General features: G+C 38.7%; 1 protein-coding gene across 1 annotated transcript in view; it reads right to left on the bottom strand.

Moving 5' to 3' along the window:
- UGGT2 (UDP-glucose glycoprotein glucosyltransferase 2) overlaps positions 1-15,758 on the bottom strand; it is a 287,143-nt gene extending 271,385 nt beyond the window's left edge. The window contains exons 1-2 of the mRNA XM_004463565.5: positions 15,465-15,758; positions 6,436-6,518 (exon numbers count right to left, since the gene is read on the bottom strand). Of these exons, the coding sequence (XP_004463622.2) occupies positions 6,436-6,518; positions 15,465-15,625 (244 nt within the window). The 5' untranslated portion in view covers positions 15,626-15,758. The remainder of the gene's footprint in view (positions 1-6,435; positions 6,519-15,464) is intronic.
- Positions 15,759-19,732: the final 3,974 nt, after the last annotated feature.

Here is a 19,732-nt window from a genome sequence, read left to right as displayed (position 1 = left end):
CTAACTTGTGACAAGAACTACAAATAGGTGGGGGGAACAGAGGTATATATAGGAACATAGTTTGTGTATTTTATTCAGATCAAGTTGGTATCAAAGCAAAAGAGATTGTTATAGATTTAGGATATTAAATTTAAGCTCCATGGCAACTACAACAAAAATATCAGGGAGTATGTAAGTTCACAGAAATTAGAGCATAGGTTGCAAGGGGTGGGGAAATGGGGGGTTAATACAAAAGGTATAGGGCTTGGAAAGTTATAGTAATGAGAGCTGGTAATTTGTGACTGTGATTAATCCCACTGAATGGTATGTGTGGGAATGGTTGAGATGGGAAAGTTTATGTTTAACAAATGTTTCCACAATTAAGAAAATAAGAAAGGACAACTGATCAGACCACGACAATTAAATGCAATACATAATTCTGGATGAGATCTAGTAAGGGAGGAGAAAAGGCTCAAAGGGACTTTATGGGGATATACGAAAAAAATTGGAATATAGCCTGTAGGTTTTATATTAATGTTAAGTTTCTTGAACTTGATGAAGGCACTTAAGTGGTTACATAAGTGAATATCCTTGTTCTTAGGAACTGTACATGGTAGTATTAAGGATTTAAGGATTATGATGTATAAAACCTACAACCAGGTGTTCATTAAATGGACTGACAAATAGATGGACAGATAAAATGATTAAGGAATGTGGCAAAACATTAAAATTGGTAGATCTGAGTATCTGTGGGGGGTGGGGTATGTTGGAGTTCTTTGATGGGGTTTGTATTATTTTTGTAATGCTCCTATAAGTTTGAAAGTATTTCAAAATAAAAAGTTTAAAAAAAAAATTAGGACAGGTTAGCCAAATTAAAACCTTAAGATATACCTACTTTTGAAAGGATCTAATACCATGTCTGGTATGGTAAATGTCAAATAAATAGTTCTTGAATTTAAAAAAACAGACAATGGGTAGAGGGCCAACAAAAAAAATAACCAAAATTAATGTATAACATAACTAAAGTATGACTATTACACTCCAAAGAGGTTTGGTTACCTATGTAAACAGAGGAAAAGAGAAAGAACAAATAAAGAAATGTGGATAGTGCCTGACAAAAGACATCAAATTTTGTTAAGGTCACTATCAAAGCTGTCCCCAATGAAGTAATGGATACAGGATTCAGAGGTTTATAGAACATAAATTTCTGGTATTTAGATCTGACTAGCAAGATCATCTCTAGTATGAGATGGATATATCTATTTCAGCTGATACTTTTAAACAAGTAAATTAATGCATACCAAGTAAATTTCTGTTAACTATTTGGACCTTTAGATTATCTTTTATCTTCAATGTCACCTTTTACTATATTTTCCCTATGTATGATTTTTAAATATACATAAATCTCTTTCATCCTAAAAAAAAAACAAAAAACAGCCTCCAGTCAGCTATTGATTCATCTTATCAGTCAATTTGAATGGCTTATTGATACTTACATCTGCTTCCTCAACCTCTATTTACACCTAACTTAGAGCAGTCTTACTCTACAATGCCACTGAAATTGCTTTCTTCAAAGTCACTGATAAGATAATCTCCCTCTGCTAAAAGCAGTAGATGCTTAATATTCATGATGTGATCTATTTATAGTATTTGATAATGTCAATCATATGCCACTTAATATTATTTCCTATCTTTCATGGTTTTCCACTTACCTGTATGGGTATTCCTTCTTGGTCTCTATTGTGTGTTCCTCCAGTTATCCTTTAAACATTGCTGCTCTTCAGGATTCTACTCTTAGGCCTTATTTTCTTCTCTCTATGATATCTTGCCCACTCCTATAAATGCAGTTATATCTTTATGTTGGTAACTCCTAAATCCTATCCTTAAACCTAGTTTTTTTAAAACCTGTATCTATCACTCACATCTGACAGCTTACTGGACATCTTCACTTAAATATTCCACAAGCTTTAAAAAATGTGACACATCCAAATGGGAATCATCTTCTTACCTCATACCTGCTTCTCTTCCCAGACTCCCTTTACTTAAATGAATGGCTAGAACATCCACTGGTTGGTTGCCTTACCCAGAAAATTCCATAATCAACTTGCATTTCTTCAGCTTAAGCAATCATTAAGTCCTATTAATTCTGGATCCTAAATACCCATCTTTTCTCTTCATCACCACTACCAACATCTTACATCATTGACCACCAGATGTTGTCCTAACTGGAAAAGCCCCATAATCAGGGCCAAATCTCTTTCTCTAAGCCAAATTCAGCATATAAATGCACTACCATCCCACCCTGCCCCCCACCCCCTGGCACAGGACATGACTCCCAGAGATGAGCCTCCCTGGCACCGAGGGATTACTACCAAGGACAAACTAGCAATGCAACTGGAAAAAGACCTTGACCAAAAGGGGGAAAGAATAAAGACAAATTAATTTTTAGGGCTAGGAGACTTCTAAGTGAATCAGAAGGTGAGTTCAGAGATTACACTTATGCACACCTCAGCAGGAACTCATTGACTAGCAAAGTTAATATAACCTCAAATAGTGGGGCTCCTGAGGATTCCAGAGGCATCCAGACACTATATGGGCAGACGGCTCAGGAGTTTGGCACCCTGCCAGTGGGCCCTACTTGGGAATTTATGCTCCCCGGTGTGACAGAGTTGGACTCAGTTGTGTTTTCCCTACACATGGCTCATTTACCTCTTCTGTTTGAAACTACAGTTAGTACTAGAGTGGATAGGTGTAAGTCCAAGAGACTTTAAGCTTTGGGCTGCCTATATGCCAGTTGGGCCCTGAATCTCAAAAGACTTGCAACACATACTCTACAGTTCACTGGACTCACCCAGGACAACCAACAAGGAGATGATGATGGACAACAAGGAACAGAGAGACTCTGCAAGTGCAAGCAAGGAAGTCCCATCTATCTGCCCCATGGGGTCTAAGCCCCCTCTCAATTAGAGGTGGAGTGGGCATCACCATCCTAGAATCCTCAGGATTTGGGAATGGACAATGGACTAGAGAAGACTTAACGTTGTTCTACTGTAGTCTTGTGATCCTAGGAATAAAACAAGTTTTATCATGGACATGGAGGCAGTGGCTACTGGAGGTTCTGAGGGGAGGGAGAGGGAAAAATAGGTGTAATTTGGGGGCATTTTTGGGACATGGGAATTATCCTGAATGACAGCAATGACAGATACAGGCCATTGTACATCTTGCAATAATCTGCAAAAATCTGCAGGAGAGAATGTGAACTACAACATAAACTACCCATACTTAGTGGCAATGCTCCAAGATGTGTTCATCAATTGTGGCCAATGTATCATACTAATGAAGTACGTTGCTGATGTGGGAAAATGTGGGAGGGACAAGGAACAGGGCATATGGGAATCCCCTATATTTTTTATGTAACATTTATGTAATCTAACTTTCTTTAAAAAAAGACACAGATGAACACAGATCAGTTAAATTACATAGTCAAGGTCTCTTTATTAATGAAAAAAATGAAGAGAAACAAAATACTTAATCATATTCATATCTCACAAAACCAAGCCCCACATTCTTTTTTTTTTTTTTTTACCTTTAGCATTACTACAGTACCAACTTTGCTTCTGCTACAAAACCTTTATAATGTTGTATAACATGTATGACAATGATTTTGGCAGGTAAGGATTGTAATTAATATAAACACAGGAGAAAAACTATAGATCATTTGGAAGCTTTACAAGAGGAATTTGGGAATACATATAAGCTCTGGAGAAAATTTAAGCAACAATTTTAAAGCCTTATAATAGTGATCACTCAAAAATATTCAAAAGACAAAATGGTGAGCTAAAATATTTTATTTTGAAAATACTCCATCCTTAGCTTTGGATTAATTTAAATATTTTGTTGGAGAAGCTAAAGTAGTTTTTTGTTTGTTTCTCCCCGCCCTTTGCTCATTGTTTATGATCACTGTCTGATTGTTGTTTTTGCTCCTTGTTTGTTTGTTCATTATCTGCTTGGCTTTTTTTCTTTAGGAGGCATCAAAACTGAACCCAGGACCTCCCATGTGGGAGGTGGGCGCTCAAATGCTTGAGCCACATCTGCTCTCATAAAGAAGTTTTGATTTAAATGTTTAAATTAATTTACTTCTGGTTGTGACATTCTGTTTTCATCTTAAAAATAAAATTTCTTATAATGCAGGAAACTGAAAAAAAAAAAATCATGCCAAATCAAACTTGTAGATTCTTAAAACCTCAAATCTAACATGGCATTCCAATATGTAATTTAAAACAATAAACAAGCAAGAAAAAGACAAAACTTCCTTAGTTCTAAAATGAAAATACCTACTCTCTAGATTTTCTCATTAAGATAATCTGGACAAAATTAAAGTATTCCTCTTATCTTTCTTTCCTTTCCATCTATCCATATTGTCTTTCCTTCCATTCCTTCCCTCACCTCCTGTTGTTTTTAATGCCCTTTGTATGATGCCTTAAACATGTGCTTAACCAGTTATCTTGGGTAATTCCAACTTGCTCATAACCAGTCTCTTCGGTTGTAATTCTGGACTCCTCTCTACTTTTTTCTTGATACTGCAGTCAAACAATCCTTCTGAAACACAGGCTGATCCTGACTTAGTCACTTTCAAAAGCTTTCCACTGCTTTAAGAATAAAGTTCTAATTTCTTTACAAGGCCCACAAGGCCCCTTATAATCCTGCTTGCCTCATTTTTTATCAGCTTACTATCATCTCCTTTTCCATACCCACTGTTCTAGTCAGATATATTTTTCTTGAATAAGCCCTGATTTCTCTTCTCTCCATGCTTAGGCCTGACTGCCTCCTATACTTTCAGGTCTCAATTTGGATATCATCTTCTCCAAAAATAATTTCTCTTTTCTAAAACTGGATTCTGCACCAGTTTTATGTATCCCAAAAATCCTTGCAGGGAAGAAAAAAAGGTATTATCACACACATATTAAAAATAATATATAAGAAAAGTAAGATGAGCACTTTGAACAGCATCTGGTACACAAAAAGTACTATATGGGTATTTCCTGCTGCTGCTGCTATTGCTACAACTATTACTCCTCTTTTCTTGTTTAACTCTCCTTCCAGTTTCCCATAGCCTTTAAGGATAGGAATTGCCTTGTTTACCATGGTATTCCAGCAACACCATGGGAACGGCACAGAGTAGACATTTAAAATGTAATTTTTGTATGAATGAAAGAAAGAATACTGTAAAAGAAGAATACCCCTAGTCATTAGTTTCTTCACTAATTTCCATTCACCTAGTTCATTTCTCTTCTATTCTCTAAAACACGTGCTCACAGTTCCCTAGAGTTTTAAAGGAAAAACTAAGTCTACCTTAAAATAGGCAATGACTTAAAAACCCCCAGGAAAATGAATTACGGGTATTTATGCAAAAATGCATAACAATTTATGTTAAATAAGCCTGTGAGAGGAAGAATTTATTGCCCAAGTTTTTTGAAACGAATTGATCTGGACTATTATAACTAATGCTTATTTTAACAACACTAATAAGGCAAATTAAGGTAAAGGGAACTAACATTTATCAATTTTGATGGTAACTATAACAAATAACATTTACTGAATGATTACTATGTGCCAGGTACTACATTCCATTTAATCTTTACAAATACCTTAGAATGGGATGAAAAAACGATTTCTGTAAAGGGCCAGACAGTATTTTTGCTCTGTGGATCATGTAATCTCTGTTGCAACTATTCATATATGCTACTTTAAAACCTTAGGAGAATTACTATTCTGACAATAAAAAATGTAAATATTACTAGATACAATATGAATACTGTTTGAAGGAAATCTAGGATATAAAAAAACATAATAACAACTTCTATTTCTTCTAGATTGTAATGCAACAACCAAGCATAACTGATTACACTGAATTTTCTTATAAAAAGTATTAAAGACATTTGTTGGAACTGGATGCTTGAAATGGTTTCTTTAAAACATCTTTTCAAACTTAATGTTTAGACTCTATTTATTTATTTATTTTTCCACCTTTTGGAAACTGTCATTAATTTATTATTAGGAAATCCGTTATGACTGTCATGAGCCCAGGCTGAGTTAACAGTGATGTGCTCTGGAGATATCTACACCCCACTCTTCTCTCTCCACCTCAGTTGAACACCTAGATTCACAGGAACTCAATCCCTGCCCTTCTATTCCTAGCAAATGCCAATGCAAATTATGTAGGAGGCTTTTTCAAAGGAAAAGATGACTTAGTCTTCCCAGAAGATAAATCCTCCACTTTGGTTTATGAGGCAGATAGCAACCCCAAACCGTAGAAAGGTTGGGGCCTGCGCAGGCCTCAATGAATGTTGAGATTTTAAACCCAACTATTAACAGTTAACCATTATAATAAAAATTAAAAGTATACCCACTATGTGGATATATATACATTTAAGTTAATATATGCATATCACCTACCTGTTTGCTTATAAATGGCTAATTCTTGTACTGTTTCCAAAAACTGCCAAAACTTCTCATTACTTTCTTCTGCCATAAATTCACTATTTCAAAAAATAAAAGTAATGTTAGTATATGGATATATATGAAATGAAAAGTGGTTTAGTTAACTATAAACTTTAGAACCAAATTATAACTTATGGTAAAAAAAAGGAAACCTCCAAATTTAATGTCAAACTGACTTCCCTTTCCTGTAGGGTAAGAGTAAAAACAAAACAAAACAAAACAAAACACAAATTAGTAAGTCTTATCTGAAGTGTCATTCGAACCATAATCATGTCAGGAAAAGATTGCCTAAAAGTTACTGTTGGCTTTTCCTCACTAAAAACTAAAAACAAAATGGATCATTTATTTTATTTCCTCAATGTGAAACACCACCGAGAACTATAAATGAATGGCAATGAAGAAAGAGCAAAACATAAAGGTAAAAAGGAAAAAAAATACAGACTTATTGTTTTTCATTTAAAAAGCTGGTTCTATAAACACTTCTTAAAGTCATATTATCTCATATTTCTATTTAATTATTTATTTGTGTCAAAACTATTTGTATCCTGTATTTCTGAAACAGAAAAGACAATAATCTAAAAAAAAAGGAAATTAGTGTATTACGCTAGGTCTGAGGCCTTTAATGGCCAAAGAAATTCCATTTTCCCACAAAGTACAGGTAAGAAAAATGGCCAAAGCTATTTAAAATCATTTAGAAATAATGAGATAAATGAAAGGTTATTCAGCCCTGAACAGAACAAAGTACAAGAAACCTAAGACAAGTAGAGTTAACTATTTTTAAAGGAGACTTGAACCAGCCACCAAAGAGACGGTATTTTGTTATTGTCCATGTCATCTTTCTCCCTAGCCTTGTGTGACAGTTATTGAGGAAATAAGTTTAAGTATATACCTTTTTAAGGTGATCACTTTGAGGGATCACAGTTAGATATATAAATTCTGGTATAAGTAAATGACTTATGTATGACATATAAGCATGCCTATAGCTGTTTGGTAAAGTCAACTGAGTATTAAATGTTGCTCTGTACTGCTCTGGAACTCTTCTAGATACTTTCAGAGGCAATGTGCCAATATAACTCATCATTAATCTTACTGGAGGAAAGACCCTTGAAAGACCATCTAATTCAGCTCCCAACCTTCCAATAGGTAAGGTATTACCTTTGGGCAACGCTTAAAGACTAGAAAAATAAAAATACTGGTATTAGTCAATTTGATCACCTGCCTATACAAGATCTGGCTCCAAATTACAACGTTTCCCCAAAATAATTCCACCAAAGAGAAAAAAAGAATTTATTTCTAGAGAGGAGTATTTTTCAGTACACTAAAGAGAATGACAATAATTAAAAATGGAATTCTGAAAATATTTTCACCAAGAGGAACATCAATAGTAGATTAAGGGAAGTAGATTTGGCTCATCCGCCTACTACATAGGAGGTTCAAACCCAGCGCCTCCTCTGACCCATGTGGTGTGCTGATGTGCGCAAGGAGTGCCATGCCATGCAGGGGTGTCCCCTGCATAGGGGAGCCCCATGTGCAAGAAGTGTGCCCTGTAAGGAAAGCCGCCCTGCACAAAAAAAGCACAGCCCACCCAGGAGTGGCACCACACACACGGAGAGCTGACACGGCAAGATGATGCAACAAAAAAAGACACAGATTCCTGGTGCTGCTGACAAGAATGCAAGCGGACACAGAAGAACACACAGAGAATGGACACTGAGAACAGACAATGGAGGGGTGGGGGGAAGGAGTGAGAAATAAATAAAAAAATAAATCTTTTTAAAAAATAGATTAATGTACTTTAGATGTATAAGTTATGGTATATGTGTTGTAAAACCTTAGCCTCATTAGTATATAATTATCCTCAGGAAGCATTACTATATTATGAATTTCTTTAGGCAGGGAACTTGAAGAGAAACCATTGACTTGTTTCAGAAGGATAGAGTCAGAATCACTAGGTACAAGATTTAGTGAGAATGATTTTAGTTTATATAACAAAGGAACTGCTAACAAGTTTGATTTGATCACAACAGATAAAACAGCAGCATGAGATAAGACTGAGCATCTGGTTTAAGTTATCCAAGCAGAAATGAGATGCCACAGGTCAGGTATATTGTAGATGTAATTATGATGGTGACTAAAAGTATACACTAACTTGTATAAGATCCCTTCTATTGACTCAACACTTACCACTTCCATGCACTGTGCTTTGGCAAAGCAAGTATGAATAAGAAATACTCTTATTCCCCAGAGGATAAGTCACAGAGATTAGCATACATGATACTCTGAGATAAGGATTACTTAAAATGTACTGACCAAATGCTATGGGAACATAATAGGCATCAACTTTATTAGATGGAAAGATCAGGCAAAGAGTGAGTAATCTGGTATGTCTGGAGTTTAGGGATAAAATAGGAGAACATTATAGTAGAGTGATGTATTAGTTTCCTAAAGTTGATAAAGAAATTACTAAACCTGGTGACTTGAAACAATGAAAATGTATTCTCTAAAAATTCTGGACAGCAGAAATCTGAAACTAAGATTTTGGGAGGGCTATACTTCCACTGTAGGCTCTAGGGAAAAACTTTAATTGCCTCCCTCAGCTTTTAGTGGCTTCAGGTGTTCCTTAGTTTGTGGCTTCATAATCCCAATTTCTGCCTCTATCTTCACATGGCCTTCTTCTCTGTGTCATCCCCTCTTCTGTCTCTTATAAGGACACCTGTCATTGGATACAGGGCTCACCTGGACAATCCAGAATGATCTCATTTCAAGATCCTTAACTTATTCACAGGTTCTGGGGGTTAGGACATGGACATTTTTAGGCGGCACTTTTCAACTCACTGCAGTCCACATCTAGCTCCCCAAAATTTATACCACCCACATGCAAAATATATTCGTCCCATTGCAACATCTTCCAAAAGTCTCCATTCATAACAGCAACAACTCCCAAAATATCTCCTAAATATCATCAGCTTACAAACAAAATATGCTGATCTAAGCCAGGTACAGTGAAACTCTGGGTTTGATCCATCCTGAGACAAAAATTCCTCACTATTTGTGAGCCTGTGAAACCAGAAAACACATTACCTGCTTCCTAAATACAATGATAGAACATGCATAAAAGAAGACATTCCCGTTAGAGAAATGGGAAGGAATAAAAGGATCATGGATCCCAAGAAAGTCTGAAACCCAGCAGGTCAAGTTCCATTAGGTTTCAAGGTCAGAGAATAATTCTCTGTGGTTTGATGCTCTGCCCTCTGCACTTTTCAATGCAGTTTCACCAGTCTCTGCACTGCCTGATGTGGCTCTGTGCTAAGAGTCCTTTTTTTTAATTGAAGGGCAGCATGTGTTTGCAGCCAAGTAGCTCTATCAGCCCATTTCCTGCCTGAAGAATTCTGGAAGCCTGACAGCCTTCTCTCATTTAATCCTGTCTCTGTCCTCTTCAGTCTAAACTGGAAAATTTCTTCTGAATAACACTCTCAAAAACATTATGGGTCTTTCAGGTACATCAAATGGTCCACGCCATTAGGCAATGTAGCAGTTTGATATGGTTATGAATTCCAAAATTAGATACTGGATTATGTTTGTAATTTCATAGGTACCTGGGCATGATTGAATTATGATTAGGGTGTTGAGTTCCCACACTGGAAGGTGTGGGGACTCACAGAAAAAAGGCATGGCAAAGTACAGAGTTGAGGGTTTCTGATGTTGGAGTTTTGTGTTGGAGTTTGATGCTGAACACTTAAGCTGGAGCCCCAGTAAGTCAGCAGGCAGAGGAAAGAGAAGTCAGCCCCAGGAAGAAAGGAACCTTGAACCCAGAGAAAAGCAAGCCCCAGGAACGTAGGAACCCAGGAAGCCTGAACCCTTGCAGATGTCGGCAGCCATCTTCCTCCAAATAGACTTTGGTGAGGGAAGCAACTTATGCTTTATGGCCTGGTATCTGTAAGCTCCTATCCCAAATAAACACGCTTTATAAAAAACAACCAATTTCTGATATTTTACATCAGCACCCATTTGGCTAATACAGAATTCGGTACCGAGAAGTGGGGAAGTGCTTTTTTTTTAAGATTTATTTATTTATTTTATTTCTTTCTCTTCCCTCCCCCCCAACCTCCAACCCCCCACCCCAGTTGTCTGTTCTCTGTGTCTGTTTGCTGTGTCTTCTTCATCCCCTTCTGCTGTTTTCAGCAGCACGGGAATCTGTGTTTCTTTTTGTTGCGTGGTGTTGCTGTGTCAGCTTTCCGCGTGGGCGGCACCATTTAGGCAGGCTGCACTTTCTTTCGTACTGGGCGGCTCTCCTTATGGGGCACACTCCCTGTGCGTCGGGCTCCCCTATGCAGGGGACGCTCCTTCATGGCAGGGCACTCCTGGCACGCATCAGCACTGTGCATGGGGCAGCTCCACACAGGTCAAGGAGGCCCGGGGTCTGAACCGCGGACCTCCTATGTGGTAGACAGACTCCCTAACTGCTGGGCCAAGTCCGCCAGGGGTGGGGGTGGGGGGGTGCTTTTGCAATTACCAAAATGCTAGAACAGATTTATAAATGAGTAATGGGTATTTTTTGGAGGAATTGTAAGATGCTTGATGCAAATGGCCTAGATCGCTTTGAAGAGACTGTTGATAGCAATATGGATGCTAAAGAGACTTTTTATGATGCCATAGAAGTAAATGATGAAACTGTAATTGGAAACGGAGGAAAGGTGATCCATGTTTTAAAGCCGCAGAGAATTTAGCAAGATTAACTCCTAGTGTTTTATGGAAGGCACAATTTAAAAACAGCAAGTCGGGGCATTTAGCTGAAGAAATTTCCAAAGTAAACCCAGAAAATGCAGCTTTGCTTCTGCTTGCAGCTTATAGCAAAATGCTAGACAAGAAAGATATGCTGTGGACTAAACTGTTAGGCACAAACAAAACAGAAACTGATTCTGGAAATTCCAAGCCTCTGGAAATCAAGTTCCCAGATGAAAGTGCCCCTTTGGAGGACTTAACTAAACTTGGAACTGATAAATCAAGTTTAAAGATGCAGTTATCTAGGAAAGACTTGTGGAAAGGCTTACTGTCTGATGGCTTGGACCCCTGCTTCCTGCATGCTAAATCAACAAGGTTTTTGAGAGAGCTGTATGAACAAAACCAGCCTGGAATAAAAAGGACAGGGAAGGGAGAGACTGAAGGAGAAACAGCTTTAAGAGGAAAACAAAGGAAGCTGAGATCTGGAATTAGGACATTCCTTTGGGCCAAGAGAGGAACCCCACCCATGTGTACAGAGAGGGTGAGTTTGCCCCAGCAGTTGAAGAGGGTGGAAGTTTCTGTCTGATGTTCTGGGAGAGTTTTGCTGTACCAGGGTACAGAGAGGGTGAAGCACATTCCCCAATAATTAGGGCAGTTAAGGTCAGCATCCCACAGGTCTGAGAGGGGTGGACCTGTCCCCAAGGGTTAGGGAAGGCCAGGTGGTCAACTCATTGCTCTGAGAGGGTTGAGCTTGTATGTCAAAGGTTAGGGGGAATGTTGTCTTCACATCACTGTACTAGGGGGATTAAGACTCTAACCCAGGTGGCGGACTTGGCCCAGTGGTTAGGGCATCTGTCTACCACATGGGAGGTCCGCAGTTCAAACCCGGGGCCTCCTTGACCCGTGTGGAGCTGGCCCACGCACAGTGCTGATGCGCGCAAGGAGTGTCCTGCCACGCAGGGGTGTCCCCCACGTAGGGGAGCCCCAAGCACAAGGAGTGCACCCTGTAAGGAAAGCCACCCAGCATGAAAGAAAGTGCAGCCTGCCCAGGAATGGTGCCGCCCACACGGAGAAGTGACACAAGATGACACAACAAAAAGAAACACAGATTCCTGTGCCGCTGAGAACAACAGAAGCAGACAAAGAAGATGCAGCAAACAGACACAGAGAACAGACAACCGGGGTGGGGAAGGAAGGGATGGGGAGAGAAATAAATAAATAAACAAATAAATAAAGACTCTAACCCAAATATTGGTTAAGGTATGACAATCACCCCAACACTCTTGGAGGGAGAGGTCTGGAGCTTGGTTCACACCCAGATGCTTGAAGAGGGTGGAACCAAGGAAATGGCTGTGGAAAGGATGGGTCCCCATATGGCACCAAGAAGAAGAAACCATCATCTTAAGAATGACTCTTAGACTGAAATGGAATGGAGGATGCGCTGCAGGTTTACTGAACCCTAGAGGACCTGTGACTCATGTTTCGCCCTAATTTCTCCTTATTGTAATGAAAATGTTCATCCTATGTCTGTCTACTTGTGTACTGGAAACAGATAAGTTGTTCTGTGAGTTTCAGAGGTCTAGAGCAGACAGGACTTTGCTCCAAGACAAACTGTATTTCTTTAAATTGATCGTGATATGGTTTAGTACTTGTCCACTGTTACTGATTTAAGATTTTTTAAAATATTGTAACATCTTTTTGGAATTCAGAGAGTGGAGTGTAGCAGTTTGATATGGTTATGAATTCCAAAAATAGATATTGGATTATGTTTGTAATCTCATCTGTACCTGGGGGCATGACTGAGTTAGGATTAGTTATGATGATTAGGATAAAAGACATGGCAAAGAACAGAGTTGAGGGTTTCTGATGTTGGAGTTTTGTGTTGGAGTTTGATGCTGAACACTTAAGCTGGAGCCCCAGTAAGTCAGCAGGCAGAGGAAAGAGAAGTCAGCGCCAGGAAGAAAGGAACCTTGAACCCAGAGAAAAGGAAGCTCCAGGAACATAGGAACCCAGGAAGCCTGAACCCTCGCAGATATCGGCAGCCATCTTGCTCCAAATAAACTTTGGCAAGGGAAGTAATTTATGCTTTATGGCCTGGTACCTGTAAACTCCTACCCCAAATAAATACCCTTTGTAAAAACCAACCAATTTCTGGTATTTTACATTAGCACCCCTTTGACTAATACAGGCAAGGTCTTCTATGGATTTTTCTTGATTAATCCCATCTCTATCCCTGGCTTTGCTGAGATGATTATATGGTTCCACAAGTCCTATGCCTAATCTATTCAGCAAAAGGTTGTCCAGCCATCCCATTAGTCCTCTCCCCAGGGCATACTTTTCCAACAGCAAATTTCCTAATTTCAGCATCTTTTGCAATCTGTATAGACTGAGAACCTCACCTGTTATCAAGTGCTGGTCCCTTTTTTGCTTAGCAGATCCTTCCTTAATTTATCTCTTTCCTCTCACATTTTACTATCAGCAGCAAGGAGAAAGCAGGCCACACCTTCAACACTTTTCTTACAAACTTTCTCAGCTGGATAACCAAGTCCATTGCTTATAATTCTGTTTACTACACAACTGTAAAATAAATTCAGCTAAGTTTTCAATCACTATATAATGAGTCATCTTTCCTAAGTTTCCAAAAACATCTTCCTCACTTCCACCCTAGTGCTCACCGTAATTGCTTTTAAAAATTGATATTTCTACCAATAGTCTCCTTAAGTTAATCCAGGTTTTCTATCATGCTTCTCAAAATTTTTCTAGGCTCTGCCCATTACCCAATTCCACAGCCACTACCACATTTTTAAATATTAGTTAAAACAACATCCTATTTCCTGGTACCAAATTCTGTATTAGTTACTCAGGGCTATTGTAACAAAGCACCACAAACTTGGGGGCTTAAAACAATAGAAATTTATTCTCTCACTGTTCTTAAGTCCAGAAGCCTGAAATCAAGGTTTCAGAAGAGCCATGCCATATCTCCTCTGAAAGCACTAGGGAAGAAAACGTCCTTGATTTTTCCAGCTTCTGGCAGCTTCAGATGTTCTTTGGCTTGTGGCTGTAAAACTCCAATTTCTGCTTTCATCTTCATGTGGCCTTCTCCTCGTATTTTCTCCACTTCTGTCACTTGTAAGGACACTTGTCATTGGATTTAGGGCTCAGCCAGACAAAAATGATCTCATTTGAAATCCTTAATTATATCTGCAAAGATCTTTTTTTCCAAATAAGTTCACATTCCCAGGTTCTGGGAGTAAGGATATGGACATATCTTTTAGGGGACCACCATTCAACCCCTTTATATCATGGGGTTGGTCAATCAGATTGGAACTGGAATGTGACTGCATTTAAGGAATATCCTATGGGAGTTTCAGCTCTAAGATTCTTGGGGTATGCTGAAACGAGGACACAGCAACTATCAGTAGGAGACTGGAAGAAGTTAGACTGATTTGGGACTAAGTGTGTAATCAGATCTATTCAAGCTCTTGGAGATTCTGGGGAAAGGATAAGAAAAGGAACTGAGCATATTTTGGCTAAAATCATTATTTTTTTCCCTTTTAGTTTCTAACATGTGATGTAACCTGAGTAACAGTTTCTTTTTAGGACCATACTGCTGCTTTGATGAACTTACAAAAGCCTTTGAACTTAAAACTTCATGCTGGCTTAGGGGAACACTTTTCAGATTCTATTTAACTACTAGAATAGTAAGGGCATGAATTCAAAACCTACAATAAATGATAGATAACCTCACGAACTAAGTCCACCGGAAGATATAAAGAATGAAGTAATAACTTGTGGGAAGCTATATTCTCAACAGCAAGCTTAGGAGCTGCCAATAATGTTATCATTATCCATCTAGGCGCTCCAAGTGCCATATTCCTGAAGAGTTGAAGTGCTTGCATTAAACGCCACGCTCCAACTCCCGTTCTTTCTTTACTCTTTCATAAATGCTAGTAAAATCCAAAAAATTAAACCACGTTATCGACGTTTTAAAAATTGTTGGTGGGCCAGAGTTGGCATGCTCAGTATGAACTGAAGGGAAAAGGATTCACGAATGAGTGCTTCAAAGGTGGATGCTGAGGTGACCAAGAAATAGGGCACCTACAGAAGCGGAGCAATTCCCTGCCGGTCAGGTCGCGCCGGTGAGCAGACGCCCTGCCGCAAGCGTGGAAACACCGAGTCTCCAGGGCCGGCAGGGTCCCAGCGCCTCACGCCCGCCCGACCCAACACCACTCTGGGCTCCGCAGGGGCCGGGCCGCACTCACCTCGCCTCCAGCAGCAGCGGGGTTTCGGGCCACTTAGCGGCCAAGCGGGCCGTCACTGCCTTGGACGCAGAGGCTGTTCCGGCGCCGAGCAACGATAGCCACAACGCCGTGGAACTCAAGAGCAGCCGGACCACGTAAGCGGCCTTAGCCATCGCCGCCATGGGGCGGAGAAGGAAACTGGAACCCCTCGGACCCTCACAGCCGCCACGCTACAACCGGCTCCTCGCGCTGCGCAGCCGCCCACTTCCGGTGGGGGGAGCTCGAGTCCGTTACTCTGTGCAGGGCTTCAGGCTTGAGGCCCCGGCGCATGCGTGTCGCGCTCCCGCGCTGCGTGAGGACCACCCCTACGGGCTAGACGCGAGGTCGCTTGGGAGCCGACCCTAGCCAAGGTTTGAACTGTGTTGGAGCTTGGGTGCGCCCCGAACCGGGACGCCTGCGTCTCTGAAAGGGGCCGTAAGACACAGGGCGGGGAGGCAAACTCCCCAAATCGGACTGGGATTGCCGCCGACTAGGACCGGCTGGAGATGCCAAAATTTGGAGGCGAAGTCGGGAACCAGTCTGGTTATTATCCACGTTTTACACAGGAGGAAAATAACTACAATAAAAGTACTACCTCCCGAGTCTGTTTAGTGTATCACAAACTGTTGTATTATAGTCACCTGGGAGAACTGATGCCCAGGCTATACTACATACCGATTACATTAGGATCTCTGAAGGTAAGAACTAGACATCAGTATTATTTTAAATCTCCCAGGTGATTGCAGTGTGCAAGCATGTTTGAAATCCAGTGATTTGGAAAAGTGGATCCCAAATTTTAGGGAGCGTCAGAATCACCTGGAGTACTTTAAACAGAGTGTTAGACCTGGGGGATCCCACCCAAAGTTTCTTTTCTGATTCCGTCTATGTTGGGTAGGAGCTGAGAATTTACATTTTAGTTAAATCAGGTTTCCATGTGATGCTGTTACTGAGAGCTGGGGATCATGCTTTTAGCCCTTCTAGTAAAAAAATGTCAGCAGTATCAACGTCATCTGTGAGCTCCTTAGAGATCTAGAAGAGCAGGCCCCCACCCCAGACTACCAAATCAGAACCTTTAGGTGACTCATGCATATTATAGTTTATACTGCTTAGAAAAGTGCCAATAAGTCGATATCAAACGATATTTGTCAGTATCATTCAAAATAATACAGCTGTGATTGAGCCTGGATCCCAACCAAGGACTGTCTTATCCCAAAGCTCGTATTATCTATTGTAATACATCAACCTCAAAGACAAAACCTTACCACAGAGTTAACTGGTATTCCAATACATGTGATTCCATCAAATCACACTGTGCTATTTTATTTACCTGGCAAATTTGGAGCCTCAAGATTCTTACTCCTACTCAAGAATGATTCTTGTTCTATTCAGAAGAGAGTAAATATAAAACTGTAAGGTAAAGAGTAGAAGCAACTGTACAACAGGGAATCCACTGGGAATCCACTGGTCTATTCCTTTCCGCCTGTTACTTCCTTGCCCTATAGGAATACTGGATCCCCAGAGTTTGGTTAAACGTGGCCACTCTTCCTTTTCATTTTGCTTCATTCACTTTAGTCTAATACTCTTCCTTAAAAGACCCTGCTCTGGAAATTCTATTCAGAAATGTCTTCCTTTCTAAGTTTGGCCTTCATTTCCTGACTTCTGCTACTTGGAATGTTCTATCCCTCCTTTAAATTACCGTGAACGATTTGTTTTAACTGTCATATCACACAAATTCTCATGTGAGGAATCTGAATACAATACTTACTTATTTCTCCTACTAGGAAGGGTATATTCCCCAAGGGTCTATGCTTTATTCATTAGCATCCCTTGGTATACCCAGCACAATATTTTACATGTTACTGGGGCTCAGTAATTATTGAAGGGTCTGAAGATGAGTAAGGAGGCTTCATCTCTATCCACAGAGCATGATAGAAAACATATATATGAATCTTTCACAATTATTTGCTTTAATTAACTCCACACTTAAACTTATTCTGGGACTGAATTTTTAAATGACATGGTGAAATGAAGGAAATAAAATAGTAATAGTGAATGTCTTAAATGTCAGCTTATCTGATGGGTCACAAATGTTTAAGAAAGAATTTCCTATCTGAAAAGTAACATAATACATAATAGTAAGGGACTCTACTAAAAGATATGGTAATATATATTCCAGTATATTTAAATTAGGATAGTGTGATGCTACATTTCTTTACTAGAGAGAATGAAATTAATCAAATCCAGGATCTTTTTTTTTTTACATAATTGTTAGCATTTTATTTTACATAGTATTTTCCTAGAAATTTAGGTTGTTTGAAACATTTCCTCAGACTGATCATCCTTGAGCTTGTTTCCACATCAGCAGAACAAAAGGGTGGCACTAAATGAAATTTAAGATGCTTTCTATGTCTCATTATCTGTTATCTATATATAATTCTTACATAGAAAACTAAAATGCAAGAAGATTGAGTAACTCAGCAAAGGTCACTCAAATCAAGGAGCAGTAAAGTATTCTAAGATCCATTATCAATAACCCTTTGACATACATTGGCTATGAAGTGTATGTACTTCAGGAACACAATTGTACTTTAATATTTTTAGCAAAATGTAATTCAAAATTATTCACATCAAGGTAATAGGAATGAAAATTGATGAGGATAGCGTTTTAATGGTATGTGGAAGTAGTGATTAATGAGTGCTTTATAATAAGAATCTCGTATTTAGCAGCATAAATCATCTTGAATTTTTTTTAGGTACAAGATTATATGTATTTAATGAAAATGGTGTTAGGTGAGGATAAAGTTACTGCCAAATTATCATGATATGTAATAAAACTTTAATTTTCTCAGCCAGACTAAAATTCCACAACTGAAATGGCTTTTTAAAATATTACCCTGTCTGTCTTCCAGATTTCCTTTACATAAGAAAGACCCCATTCTCATTTTTATTTGAATTTCTTAAATACATGAAAGTGTCCTGCTCTTCATTACAGTTTAGAAAAATTTATAGACATAATTTATTGTGTTTCAACTCTCTAGGCAAGATTATACCCAAATCATAATCAAGTGAGTAATGGTTTAGTTTCCCTTACTTGTGTGTCAGCAAGTTTGATTTTTATAAGTTCACATATTTTATTTAGAATAGATTACAAATGCCTCAAAATGTCTAACTCCCAGTATGTTTAACAATAATTTTCAGTGTGGTTTACTACAATGGTTTTTCAAATAGCAAATTAAGTGTATGAAATATGTAATTTAAAAATTAATCATTCAATTAATACTAATAATTTAATATAAAAACTTGAAATTTCCTATTTAACAATAGCCTTCTACACTTACATACATGGTTAGTATTTTATAATTATGCACTTTTTCAAAGGTTGCTAAGTCACTACTCTGTTGTTTCTATTTTGTTTTGTTTCTTCAGTAAAACACATGATTGAGACATGCTGAGTAAAGATAACGAAACATTGTCTGGTAGAGATTAGTACAATGATGTGAACAAACTAATTAATTCATTCAAAATATACTGAATGTCATTTATGTGAAGGAACCTACATATATATTAGGAAAAGATACAAAGATGACTAAAATGGGTAATGTCTTCAAGGGTCTTGTGGTAGGACATATATCAGTAAATTATTAAAAAGATAGTTAATAAAATTCTGGAGGAGTTAGAAGAAAGAAGGAAAAATTTAAGCAACCTTGTTGAACCAATAAACAAGGGAACAAACAGCTTTAATGAACTTTCTCCTTATTAAAATTACTTTCTGAATTTAAATTTGGAACTTTGAGAATTTCCACAGATTATTTCAATGTCTAGGAAACAATATGAAAAGTACTGTCATGATTATCAAGACCAAATATAAGCATGTGTGGAGCAGTTACTTTACACTGATGGCATGAATCATGGTCTCAAACTCTAAGTGACTATAGTTTGGTTGAGAAGGTAGTACGGTACATCAAAATTAAATTGTAGGCCTTTTTGAAGAGGCATCAGCCCAGCGTCATGTTTTCTAGGGAGCCTTCCACATCCACTGCGTTCTTTGTCTTCCTGTGCTGGGCAAGGCTTGCAGCTGGTCATTTCATTGCATGTGATTAAAAGGAAATATCAGCCATAAACTTACCTGTAATTGTTTTAAATTTTGGGCCAAGAATATTTAAAATACTATACAGTGGGACAATCAGCAAGATGGCGGCGGAGTAAGGAGCGCCTAGAGTCAGCTCCTGCTATAGGACAGTTAGTAAACA

The sequence above is a fragment of the Dasypus novemcinctus genome, chromosome 15, assembly GCF_030445035.2.
Source record: "Dasypus novemcinctus isolate mDasNov1 chromosome 15, mDasNov1.1.hap2, whole genome shotgun sequence".
Lineage (NCBI taxonomy): Eukaryota > Metazoa > Chordata > Mammalia > Cingulata > Dasypodidae > Dasypus > Dasypus novemcinctus.
This window is presented reverse-complemented; position numbering and strand designations above follow the sequence as displayed.